The sequence below is a fragment of the Labeo rohita genome, chromosome 9, assembly GCF_022985175.1.
Source record: "Labeo rohita strain BAU-BD-2019 chromosome 9, IGBB_LRoh.1.0, whole genome shotgun sequence".
In the NCBI taxonomy this organism is placed as follows: domain Eukaryota; kingdom Metazoa; phylum Chordata; class Actinopteri; order Cypriniformes; family Cyprinidae; genus Labeo; species Labeo rohita.
Window position 1 is genome coordinate 25378365 of NC_066877.1, and position 13261 is coordinate 25391625.

The 13261-nt window shown below is 35.4% G+C and overlaps 1 protein-coding gene across 5 annotated transcripts in view; it reads right to left on the reverse strand.

Moving 5' to 3' along the window:
* sema5ba (sema domain, seven thrombospondin repeats (type 1 and type 1-like), transmembrane domain (TM) and short cytoplasmic domain, (semaphorin) 5Ba) overlaps nucleotides 1–13261 on the reverse strand; it is a 229475-nt gene that overhangs the window by 34971 nt on the left and 181243 nt on the right. For all 5 annotated transcript variants that reach the window (XM_051118512.1, XM_051118514.1, XM_051118510.1 and 2 more), the window contains 3 exons: nucleotides 10910–11045; nucleotides 10426–10633; nucleotides 10091–10298 (listed from right to left, as the gene is read on the reverse strand). In XM_051118512.1, coding sequence (XP_050974469.1) covers nucleotides 10091–10298; nucleotides 10426–10633; nucleotides 10910–11045 — 552 coding nt within the window. The remainder of the gene's footprint in view (nucleotides 1–10090; nucleotides 10299–10425; nucleotides 10634–10909; nucleotides 11046–13261) is intronic.

Here is a 13261-nt window from a genome sequence, read left to right on the forward strand (position 1 = left end):
TCATTAATTACATTGGAAAGATCCACTCCCGCGAACCAAAGTGAAAGCCAGCCGTCCATGTAATCTCTTAAGACTATGAAAATGTGCCGGCGTGGAAAGAATGCTGATTTGACATTCCGGTTGGCATACAGCAGTAGCCTGTTTTACTGATGAGCTCAGGAGACATGGACACAGCCCTGGGGCACTGCCAGGACTCGGCTGCTCTCAGGACTGTGCCAGCTGACCTAGTGAGGAAAAAAAGCTCAATTAATGGCCTCCTGAAGGTGTTTTTTTTCTCCCGAGTTCTGCAACTTACACAGAGATAGATTCACACAGGCTGACCACCGTCTCCGAAGGAAAAGGACAAGTACAGCAGAAAAACTGCTAAAAAACTGCGTCTAGCCACGCAACCACTCACACAGCTCGCTTTTTTTTAAAATAGACTGCTGGAAAGAACAAGTTAGTGCACTTGAGGGCCAATTCAAAGAATTGCACCTTAATTCAAGGTTCCTGTGCATGGAAGTAGTGCTAAAACAAAAGAAACACAAACTGACACGAATCATACTGCTGTATAATTTAACACGGTTATAGCGCACAGCTTCAGCAGCAAAGCCACAAGACATTGCTTGTAAAATTTTAAATAGTGCAAAAAATAAAGTAACACATAAAACAATGTGGCAAGGCAGTGGACAGAAGACGATCAATCTTTCTTTCTCCTTGTTGGTTTAATAGAGGTTTTAAAGTCATTGGGAGGGCCGTAAAAAAATACTGTCTATTTTATAGGCCTTTAAAAAAGATGAACAAAGGCAAATAGTTATTGCCATCCTTTTAATAGCAATTCATGACCTTTTCACTGTAAACAAGGATTGAGGTTTCATTTTTTATGGATGCACTACGCTCAGAATCAATAAAACCAGCTTTGGGTTTTCTAGGTAGCAAAGTTTTATCCCACACATTTGTATTTGCATGTTACATACAGTACTACAAATGTTTTCCAGTGAAAATTCTCTCAAATTGTTTTAAAAATTGATTTTTTCCATATGACCCCCCCTTTGATATTTTGTTTTTTTTGGGGGGGAAACCGCCAGAGCCAAACAGGTCCCATAAATTTTAGCTTGAGAGATTTCCACACACGCCAATCGCTGACAGCTCAGCGCAGACAGAGATAAGATGGTCAGATGCTTTAATGGCTTCATCTCAGGAGAAGAAGAAAAGATGCTATTTGTCAGAAGTTCAGGACAGCGGGCTTTGAGACATATTGCCTGTCTTAATCAAGAATGGGAGAAAGCGCATGAGAAAAATGGCTTCAATTTTGGGACTCTGCCAGTGGAGAGTCAGTTAAAAGCCAGTGGTAATAAATGCTCTCACCTTCTGATTACTTTCTTTCCCAGCCTTTCCTCTCTCTGCAGCTCCTCCAGTTGCTCAAGTGCTGGGCAGCGTGCTCAAACAAGCTGCGAGCTCTCAAACCCGGTGTTTTTTAGCACCCTGTTGACAAGCTGGCGGCAACAGGAGCTGTAAATTGTTCAGGTCAGACGGGGCCTCTGAAATGAGACTTTCTTACAGGTTGACTATAAGGCTTAGCCACAGGTAAAGGACAAAGAGCCTTTAGGAAATATATTTATCACCACACGACTGTGGAATTTGATGATGTCACCAGAGCAAGGCACAGTAAATTTGTGCTGTTTAAATTACAGTAATTATGACTGGAAAAAAACAAAGTTGCACTGTTGGAAACTGCATTTCATGTAAACTTCTACAACATTTAAAAGTAGTAAGTTACATCTATATATATTTCTGTGTTTCAATGTTACTGCTGCGCTTTCTTTGCTATTATTTTCAAAAGCATATAAAGTTGAATTAATGTAGTGATTAAATATTTAGCTGTCATCAACACAACCACATATGGAACCTTTTTGGCATTATGAGGGTTGCCATGGAAACAAATAATTTGGGGATGTGCTCAGAGTAGAGTCTCAGGTTGTCAGCTCGTAATTGCGCTAATTTTAACACAACATGAATGCAGCATTATTGCAGAGACAATTACGCTGGTGCAACCTAAGGTTAAGCACACAATAGTGATAGATTACGATTCCCACCATGCAAAGATCAAACCAACTATTTTTCTTAAATCGTAAGATTGAAACTTGTGAGTAATTAAATGTTTCTGTTGATTATTATGTCTTGTTATATTGGTCTATATACAGTACACTACCATTCAAATGTTTGGGGTCTGTAAGATTTTTTAAATCTTTTTAAGTCTCTTATGCTTACCAAGCTTACATTTATTTGTTAATACAGTTAAACATTAATACTGTGAAATATTACTGCAATTTAAAAGTAATGTTTTCTATTTCTGTACATATACACGCACGCACACACACACACACGGGTCAAAGACGTTAAGATGTCCACATCAAAAGAAATTTACAAAAGCGATTTTATGTCCATGTCCAAGTGAATTGTTTACTTTTAAGGTTTCAAATACATTTTTGGAGAATTGTCATTACATTGTCATTGTTACATTACATTACATTGTATTTTGACATGTACATATTAAAATGTATTAAAGAATAAGGGAGCATATTAAATTTTATTGTGTTTTAAATGAAATCGAACGACATTTTAGTGGGTGTCTTCTGCAAAATAGGGAAAAATGTATGATTTTTTTTTTTTTGCTCAGAAAAACAAAACCAAAAATGCAATTAAATTAAATAGCAAACTTTTTTTTTTTTTTTTGGAAAACAACAACAATTTAAAGCAGTATTACACTTATTGTTTTTATGCTTAAAACCTTTTTCGACTTTGACCCACACACACACACACACATATATATATATATATATATATATATATATATATATACACACACACACACACACACATATATATATATATATATATATATATATATATATACACACACACACACACACACACATATATATACACACACACACACACACACACACACATATATATATATATATATATATATATATATATATTACTCTAGTCTGAATAAAAAGCTCATAAGAACAGCACTTATTTGAAACATTTCTTTTAGTGTAGATGTCTTTAATGTCACTTTTGATCAATTTAATGTGTCCTTGCTTAAAGTAAAAAAAAAAAAAATAATAATTTCAAGTTTTGATCAGTAGTGTAAATGCAAACTATTAAATATTCTTAAATTATTAACATTCTTACTTGTGTTCATTTATTGAAAATCATGCCTTCATTATATTTAACTATAATTAAATGTACTTGACTACAACAGTTATTTGAAATGATCTGATGATAAAAAAATTACACTTTTAAGCAACTTCAGAGCATACGCAAAAATATAAAAACATAAAAAAAAAGTACATGAAATATTGTCACAAGGCTTAAAAATGGTCAAAAATAAACATCCCCCACCATCCATAAAGCCAGAGAGTTCTAAAAAAACTGCAACATGTAGTGACTGCAACAGCAAAAATCCTTCATAAATGGATACCATCATCCAAAATTACGTCCTAAATAGTGACCAAGCATCTCTGTGGACATGGGAACATGGGTTCGCCACATCAGAAGAAATGGGAAAGGAAAGCTGTAAAAACATACTTGCGGTTTTCTAAGTAAAGCTTGTGGTTTGGGGTGTTTGCTGTATGCTCTGTTTGCCATAGATGTTTGTAACCTCAAACCCACATTTGTAACAGCGCTCCACAACATCATCATCTTATCATCTACACATTATCAAAACTGTCAGCACTAGCTGCGCTGCTGTCTCTTATTAGGCTTCTGAATGTAAAATACTTCATCAATAAACAGACCTAAGTCAGGGTAGACGCCATAATTAATTTGATGAAAATTAAGCTGTGAGAAGTTGTCATGTCTTAAGATCACAGGCTACGTTGCATTTTCACAGCCCTTTTTTTATTCATTTGGAAGACTGCATCTTGTTGCTTGAATCAGGGCCAAATGAACCCAAAGCCAGCCTAATTATTCAGTACTTTCCTAAAACCAATTAGTCAAGTAGTTGTTTTTTAAAAAATGCATGTTTCACATCCCTACTATGAGATCCATTGCCACATATGTGTAAATGGCGAATATCAGAAGTACTTTTATTCCACCCACACCACCACTGCTCAGCGTTTTGCTGTCGCTGGAAGTCTCGGTAAGAACCCAGCCTATCAGCTTCCACATTTCTTTCGCCCTTGATTAGGAATCGCCGTCTTTAAGATTATCGATCTGGCGTAGCCGGTCGGTCCCTTTAGATCCCGTCAAACAATCAGCTGCCTGATCAGAGTAAATTAGTTTTGCAAAGCAGAGGCGAGAGGCCCATGAACATGAGCACAAAGGAGAGTTTCGAGGGATCAAACTTAATTATCACACTGCTTTCAAGCCAGAGCCACCAACAATGTAGATTAAGTCATTAATAAACACTTCTCCAAAGGCAAGACCATCGAGAGTCTAGGAGCGTTCTCTTTGTCTCTTTTCATCTGTAAAGAAAAACAGCTGCAAAAGGGCAGCAACTGTGAACAGAAGCAAAATGATTTTAAAGTAATTATACGCAGAGCCATTACATTTTGAAAAGCCTGCTATTCTTTTATGTCCGTTTTGTTTGCATTGATTTGATTTGTTTCCGTGCAACAAGGGCAAAGCAGAATTTGTCTCTCGCATCACTGATACAATCTTACATGCCTTATTTGCATTTGACCTACAGAAACTTTCTTTAGATTGCATTGGCCCAGAAACAACTTGCTAAACAACGTGTCTGGTGCTACAATATGGGGTGTCAGTATAAAACCTAGAAAAAAAAGATCTCTTTTTTGTCATATTTAACAAAAAAAGTCATCAGATTTACATTTAGAGTACAAAGTATTATTAGACATAAATTGCTGCTACTATTTGACAGATGAGTCATTGTGACATGTTTCCACGAAAGCTATAGGCGCTGAAAACAGCTAAAAGAAGCATCTCTTTCTTCTGAAGAGCACAACAGGAGACATTATGAAGACTAGTGGTTTCTTATTCCAAAAAAATACACATAAGGACTATTAACCTGGTTCATTTCACTTGCGCGATCATTTTGTGCTCTATGAAAGAAATAAATAATGGTCAAAGTTTTATTTTTCATGTACCTCTAAAACTTAAAATGTTGGTATGGCATATTTGCTATATTTTAAAAAATATTTTTTTGACTGGTTAAACTGAGCTGCTGTGTGCTAAAATATTATTTATTTATTTGCAATTATGGTAAAAAAATGTGGTCAAATTTAATTAAAATAAAACATAAACATGGTACAATGGGGATCTTACATGCAAAAATAATTTCATATTTTTAAATACAGAAAATTGTGCTGTTATATCCTAACATAATTTGTTAAATTTTTTTAGCATTTTAAATAAATATAAAAAAAATATATAGACTACTGTACGCTACACTGCTGTTCAAAAGTTTGCGATCTGTATGATTTTTAATGTTTTTTTTGTTTTGTTTTTTTACGTTTTTACTGCACATAAAGGCTGTATTTATTTGATCAAAAATCCAGGAAAAAAACAGCAATATTGTGAAATATTATTTCAATTTAAAATAACTGTTTTCTATGTGAATGTATTTTAAAATGGCATTTATTTCTGTGATGCAATTCTTCAGTTCCACACAATCCTTCAGAAATCATTCTAATATGCTGATTTATTGTCAATGTTGAAAACAGTTAATGCTGCGTAATATTTTTTTTGAAACCTGCAATACTTTTTTGAGGATTCTTCAATAAAACTTAAAAAGAACAGCATTTATTTAAAATGGAAAACTTTTGTAACAATATAAACTACCATTTAAAAGTTTGTGGTCAGTAAATTTGATGCTTTTTTTTTAAATTTTTTTAATTAATAAAAAATTGTACTTTTATTCACCAAGGATGTGTTAAATTGATGAAAAGTGATAGCGAAGCCTTATATTTTTAGAAAAGATTTCTATTTTGAATAAATGCTGTTCTTTTGAACTTTTGATTCAACACAAAATCAAAAAATTAGTTACTAATAAAAGTAATAAATCAGCATATTAGAATGATTTCTGAAGGATCTTGTGACACTGAAAACTGGAGCAATGGCTGATGAAAATTCATCACAGGAACAAATTATATTTTAATATATATTCAAATAGAAAAACACTATTTTAAACTGTAATAATATTTCACAAGATTACTGCTTTTTCTGTATTTAATCAAGTAAATGCATGCTTGATGAGCATAAGAGAATTCTTAAAAAAAACAAAACAAAAAAAAACATTAACAACATTAAATATTAACAATTTAACAATAATTTTACTGATCCCAAACTTTTAAACAGCAGTGTACGTTGGGTTGTTTTTGGAAATATGTTTGAAATATGTCTTACAGACAGCTAAATCTGCAAAATGTTTTAGCTAGATCTAAATCCAGAGGAATTTTTTTTATCATCGTTATATATCACCATATCTCCCAGCCCTAAAACTTCCTCTGTATTAAAGGCATTGTAAATACACCAGTATGACTTTGTAAAGATATTTTGAAAAGTGCTATACAAATAAATATGACTTGACATTCAGCGCTCTCTAATATAATAGACACAGTCTCTAGAAGAAGCTATCCACCTTATCCTCCATAACATGATTATTCCTTTCAGTCAAACCTCAAGAAGATGAAGCTCACCGGTGCAGCAGAAAGTGAATAAAAACCTCATGACCGCAGCTCATATGCAGCCATGTCACACCTCTATGACGTATGGCATTAATGAAATGTCAAAGCTGCGCTGCTGTATTGTGTTCAAAGGTGAATGTGCTCAGGATGTGGTAGAAATCAAAGGGAAATTACGGATTAAGGATTAAGGACTCTCTTCTCTGGCCTGCCCTTGGAGCCCGGTGTGATTGTTCCCCCCTGCTGGGTTTTAAATAGAGCTAGCAAAGTTTGCTTCCGCTCCATCTCTCACATCTCACCTACACCTTGCTTAGTATTCAACACCCTCAGCCTTCATCACATAGCCTTGTGTGTGTTTCTGTGCATTAGAGAGGGTCTGCACACATATTGAGAAGTGAAATCAAAGTGCTGACTAATCACCAGCTCGCAGTCAAATATGTTTGCCCTCACAGAAAGCCATTCACTCGAGACGGCACCCTTCCACTTTCCTTTGAACCCTCCTAGCGTCCCTTATCTCTCCCTCATTCATCCAAACCCACACTCGATCTTTCACCTTCATGCACGGCGTGCAGAGAGAGCGGACAGAGCGCTCTATGTGCTCCTCTGGCAAATTGAGCCTGACTGTTGTCCCCACCCTGCATTTGGAGTGGGAAGTTGATGGAAAGCTTTGATAGAATACATGTGGGTTGTCAAACGCCGCTCCTCTTACTGCTTCAGTCACCCATGAGGAAGAATTTCTTTTTCAATGACAGATCAAGGGTATAATTCCACAGAGGTGGGTAACAAGAGCTCTTACTAACGTGAAAGAAGCCATTCATGTACATCAACCTGGGTCTGCTGTCACCCAACACCTACAGTCTAATGAGAAAGCATGTATTGTACCTGAAATCTAAAAGCCCCAAAATGCATGCATCAGGTTGTCTAAATACTAGGAATGAGTTGCAATGGATGACTATTGAGGTTAATTGGTTTATATAGGACGCAGTGCCTCCTCAAAATATTGGATGAGAAAAATTGAAAGTACAAATATAAAATGATGCAGACCCTTTTGCCATAATGAAGTAAAAAAAAAAACCCACTAATTTTTAATAAATAAAATGTCCTGATTTGAGATGACGAGAGACGAATCTACTTCATATGATGATATAAATTTACTCCCTCCCTTAATATTTCTCTTGTGACCCGAACATAGTGAGGGAAAAAATTAGAAGAAACACATTTCGTGTTAAGTTGTTTTAGAAAGTCGGGGCTTGAAAATAAAGCTCTTAATTTTTACTGATGACTGCATTGTTAATAAGGGTTTAATAAGGTTTAAGAAAGTCTTATTTATAATTTTCAGGTGGTCTTAAATGTGGGGAATGAAAGACAAAAATTGCGATGAAACTTCAAAAGGTGATACATTAAATAAATATGAGCCTTGCACATTTCAAAGTCAGCTGCTGCGCTGCCTTGTGTACTGCCATTCCAAAAGCGCCTCCTGCTGGAAGAGAATGATCTTCTATTTTCAATCAGCCCGTACGTCTGCTGTTGTCAAAAACAAATGTAAAAATCAATCCATGTTTCAACATGCAGAGCTGTAAATGTGAACTGGTGGATCAACAAGAAGATAATGTGTTATAAAAATGTAAGTAATTAGGGCTGTAAAATATATTTGTTATTTAATTAATATGATACTTGATTGATAATAATTGCTTAAATTAACATAAGAATTATACTTTTGACTCTTAAAGGCTGAAATGTGAAGTTTATTATTTAATAAAACTTTGCTTTTGTGAAACCTGCATCTGAACTGTAAATAATGCTTTTTACAGTCATTTTATTTCTTTATTTCTTTCTTTATTTTATTTATTTATTTGTTAAAAAAAGGTCTTTAAAAATCTATAATTTAAGCTTAAATATCCTGCAGATACCTTGGTCTCACAAAAACCATCAATTGTTTTTATATATAATTGTTCGGACCTCAGCTGGTGAGGAGGGTTCATTACTGGACCTCGAGCCCTTTTAGTTGAAGACCCCTGCCCTAAAGCATGCGGTGAGTTTGCTGAAAATGAATGGGGGAAAGTCACATGAGAAGAGGCAACGACTCCATTGTGATATGATTGGATGTGACTGGTTATGTTCGGCTGTGATTGGTTCATGCGATAAATTCTACCTCTTGTGTTCGTGCGCATTCCGTATTCGCAAATTAGTCTGAGTGAACAATATAATGGCATTAATCAGAAGACTAATTTAAAAAAGTAAGTAAACAACTCATGCTTAGATATAACCACTTTGTTACGTCAAAATACTACTTAAAATAGTATGAAAACATGATGTTTGGAAGTTTTTAGTGAGTAATCAGCTTGGTAAAATTTAAAGTAAATTTGTCAGCGGCAATAGCCTTGTGGTTAGTGCGTCAGCAAACAGTGCTACTGCGCTCATGGCGACCCAAGTCTGATTCCCATCTCGAGGTCCTTTGCCGATCCTGCTCCTCTCTCTCCTCCCACTTCTTTCCTGTCATCTCTCAACTCTCCTATCTACAAAAATGCAAAAAAAGCCCATTTAAAAGTAAAGTTCTGTGTCTGTGACCAATATTTACGAAGCTTTGATGTTTGATGATCTGAAAAATTGAGAAATAGTTAAAAGTTCACTATTAAAAGAATAGCTGAACTTACGTTCACAAATAAAATATATTGTTTAAAATGTTACTGCCTTGAGTTATTATTTTGGAATAAATGTAAAATGATTTTAAACTTGATTCATACTTGACTTTAATAAATTGTTTTTTTTTTCCTGATAGTGTAAACAATGTTTATTTAACCAAGAAAATGTGACTAGGACATGAATTTATATTTAATAATAATAAAAAAATAAATAAAAATAAAAAAGAAAGAAGAATGAATGTTTCCTCATTTCAAAATACCACCACACACCACTGGTATATTCGTCCATAAAATAAAGTAAATGTTAAATAAAAATGCAAAAATGTTAATAAAATTAATTAAAGCTAAATCAATATGAACTTTTTTATGTGCTTTACTATTAAATAGTTGCATGGTAAATATTAGCCCACTTCAATACATCTTCACATCAGCCATACACATTCAGACCTGTGCTGTTTCGCCATAAACGCTGTCTTTTTAACACAGCGTGTCAAGTTAAAAATAGTCAAAACCTTCAAAACCCCTGCAATCTGTTCCATTCTGTCGCTTTTTGGCTGCTTTTGAACCCATGAGTGCACCTTATGTCAGCATCTCCTAAAAAACATATCTAATCAGGTCATCGATGAACCTAAAACCAGAATAATTATGTAAATCATCCTTGCAAGAATGATCAACTAGGTGTACAGACAATTATAAAATAAGTTGTTTCACACATCCCAAACTATTGCTTGCATATGTCAGACAGATGAATGATGGAATATGAAGATTGTTAAAGCTGCTGCACAAAACATACAGATGAAACACAGCACTCACAATTCTGTTTTGTAGCTGGAGCACCTCGCCAGGGGGATCTTTAGCACTCTGTCATTCAGGCCCACAAAAAGAGTCCTGTCACCATGGAGAATCTGAAGACTCAAGATTGGCTCCCGCAGACCCGGAGGGAAGAGCTGCATCTCCTCCAAGTAGCAACCTTGCAGGCTCTTATTTGTGGTTGCCAGGGCCTTAAGAATAGTTCCATACTCTGATAAGTCAGAACAGAAGGCAAAGCATAATTACACAAGGTTGCATAACTAATGCTAACTAATACTATTTATACAAGGATTTGGTGCAAGGTTTTTGTACACAAAAGTTTGACTTTGACTAGCTACCTGTGCCTATGTACATGACATGGTGCAAAGTATCCTGCCCCTGTACAATGTCAACAACCAGCTTAGAGAACCGCACATCATCCTGCCAAACCAGCGGGTCCACAGAAACAGGCTGAACCACGTCATTCATGAGGTAGAGCCGCTGGGCGTCCTGCAGACTGCGTTCAGTCAGTCCTTCATTAGGCCCTTCTTCCTCTATGGTCCCACACTGGCAAGTATCATTAGGGTTAGACTCATTAGTTAGTGTAGAGGTCGAGCAGGGCAGTGCAAATATAAACTTACAAAAAAAACTTCCAAACTTCTCACCATGTAATTTTATAGGAAAATAGACAATAACTGTGAATTACGATGCATGCAGGTACGCCCAGCTGGTATTGAGCAATTACTCTCACAGTGCCAGGCTGATAGAATTTATCTATTGGATGTTTGTTTCAGACACACACAGAGAACAAAATGTAAAAGACGTTCCGGGGGAATAACACACCTGGAAGTTAGGGATGGGGTTCGGAGTTGGCAGCCACGTGGAGCGTGGGTTCTCCTGGGAGCGGAAGGGCCCGTTGAAAGCCTGCGTGATTGCGCTGAGGTTGTATGCACAAACTGCAGAGGCAGCAATGCTGTTCCTGGATCACAAGAGAGAAAGATTAAAATTTAGTACTATTAAACATGCAGTATTTTATTACATATGATATATATATAAATACTGGTGATCTGGTGTGTGTGTGTGTATATACTGTATATACTGGACAGTTCAGGTCAAAAGTTTACATACACCTTGCAGAATCTGCAAAATGTTATTTATTTGACCAAAATAAGAGGGATCATACAAAATGCATGTTATTTTTTATTTAATACTGACCTTAATAGGATATTTCACATAATAGATGTTTACTTATAGTCCACAAATGAAAATAATAGTTGAATATAAATATATAAAAATTACCCTGTTCAAAAGTTTACATACTCTTGATTTTTAATACCGTGTTGTTACTTGAATGATCCACAGCTGTTTTTTTTGTTGTTGTTGTTCACGAGTCTCCTTGTTTGTCCTGAACAGTTAAATGCTTTAACACAGTTAAATACTTCAGTAGGAAACACAGTGCATTAAGAGCCGGGGGGTGGGGGTTCTTAATTTGAAGATCAGGCTAAATGTAACTTATTTTGTCTTCTGGGAAACATGTAAGTATCTTCTGTAGCTTCTGAAGGGCAGTGCTAAATGAAAAAAATATGGTATTTAGGCAAAATAAGAAAAATATACACAGTCATTCTGTTCAAAAGTTTACACCCCTGGCTCTTAATGCATTGTTTTTCCATCTGGAGCATCAGTGAGTGTTTGAAACTTCTGTAATAGTTGTAAACTTTTGACCTCAACTCAAATATATATATATATGTATATATATATATATATATATATGTATATCTTAGGCCACTAGTATTTTCATCAGCTAAAAAATGGTTTAAAGTCAGTTAAAGTCGGTCTTTTGCTGTAGTGTGTCAGTAGGAAATATCAGTTTACATTTCTAAACATTCATTTTGCCATTAATTATAATAATCCAGTGAGATTTTTGTATGGAGTACAGGCAGTTGTCAGACTCATTGTGCAAACAGAGATCTGATCTCTCCATCATTCAATCCAGTCTGTCTTAAGAAACAGAAAAAAACCGAGACAGACTAAATCCAGAAGAACTGTGGCAACATCTCTAAGATGCTTTAAGAGACCTACACCTTCAAAGCTACAGTACTGTTAAAATTTTTAGGCAGTTAGGCACATAAAATGAGGATGCTGTCAAAAACAATGTCACAAATAGATTTTCTTTATCAAAGAACTTCTATTAACTAAAATAAATAAGCATTTGATGTGACCATCCTTTGCGTTTAAAGCAGCTTTTGCCCTATGTGCACTTGTGCATAGTTTTTCAGGTAGATTTGCAGGTAGGTTACTTGAAATATCTTGGAGATGTTGCCACAGTTCTTCTGGATTTAGTCTATCTCAGTTTTTCTGTTTCTTCATGTCATTCCAGAGACAGACTGGATGATGGTGAGATCAGATCTCAGTGTGGAGCACTGGCTGTTGTCAGACTCCTTGTGCAAACAAAAATCTCACTAGATTATTACAATTAATGGCAAACAGAATGTTTGGAAATGTAAACCGATATTTTTTACTGACACACTACAGCAAAAGATAGAAATAACTTACTTTAAACCATTTTTTAGCTGGTGAAAATACTAGTGGCACAGTACTGTAGTTTCTTCTTTAAATGTTAAAAAGTACGAATTAAAAAATTAAAACAATGGAAAAAAAACCCTTAAGATAACCTGTAGGAAAAACACCCCCCAACACACACACGCATCTTAAGTAAGCAGAATAATGTAAGTGAATTTAATATAATAATCACCTTTGAACAATTACATAATTGTGGCATTTGTAATTGTAATCACAATCAGAAATTCGATTAATTGTGCAGCCCTAAGTACCGTTATAAAAAGAATTGTTGATCTCTAAAATAATATAAAGGCATTTATTTTCCCGCACAAAGCATACAGCTGTTAGACCTATACAATCCATGGCCTCAAGGCTGCACAGACAGCTACACAAATCTAGATTCTTGAAGCAAACATAAAAGTTCCTAATCGGTTCAGCCAGGCCGATCTTGCCAGCTTCTTTTGGCATGAAACATTCTCAAATGCATCGTGACTTAATTAACTCCATCGATTTGAGTGACAGGTGGCCCAGAGACCCAAGTAAGCTGTCAGGAGCAGAGATGAGCTCTGCAGTGAATAGATTGAGGGGTTATTCTTGTTACCAGACTCACACTGAATTTAGTACAGATGACAGTGC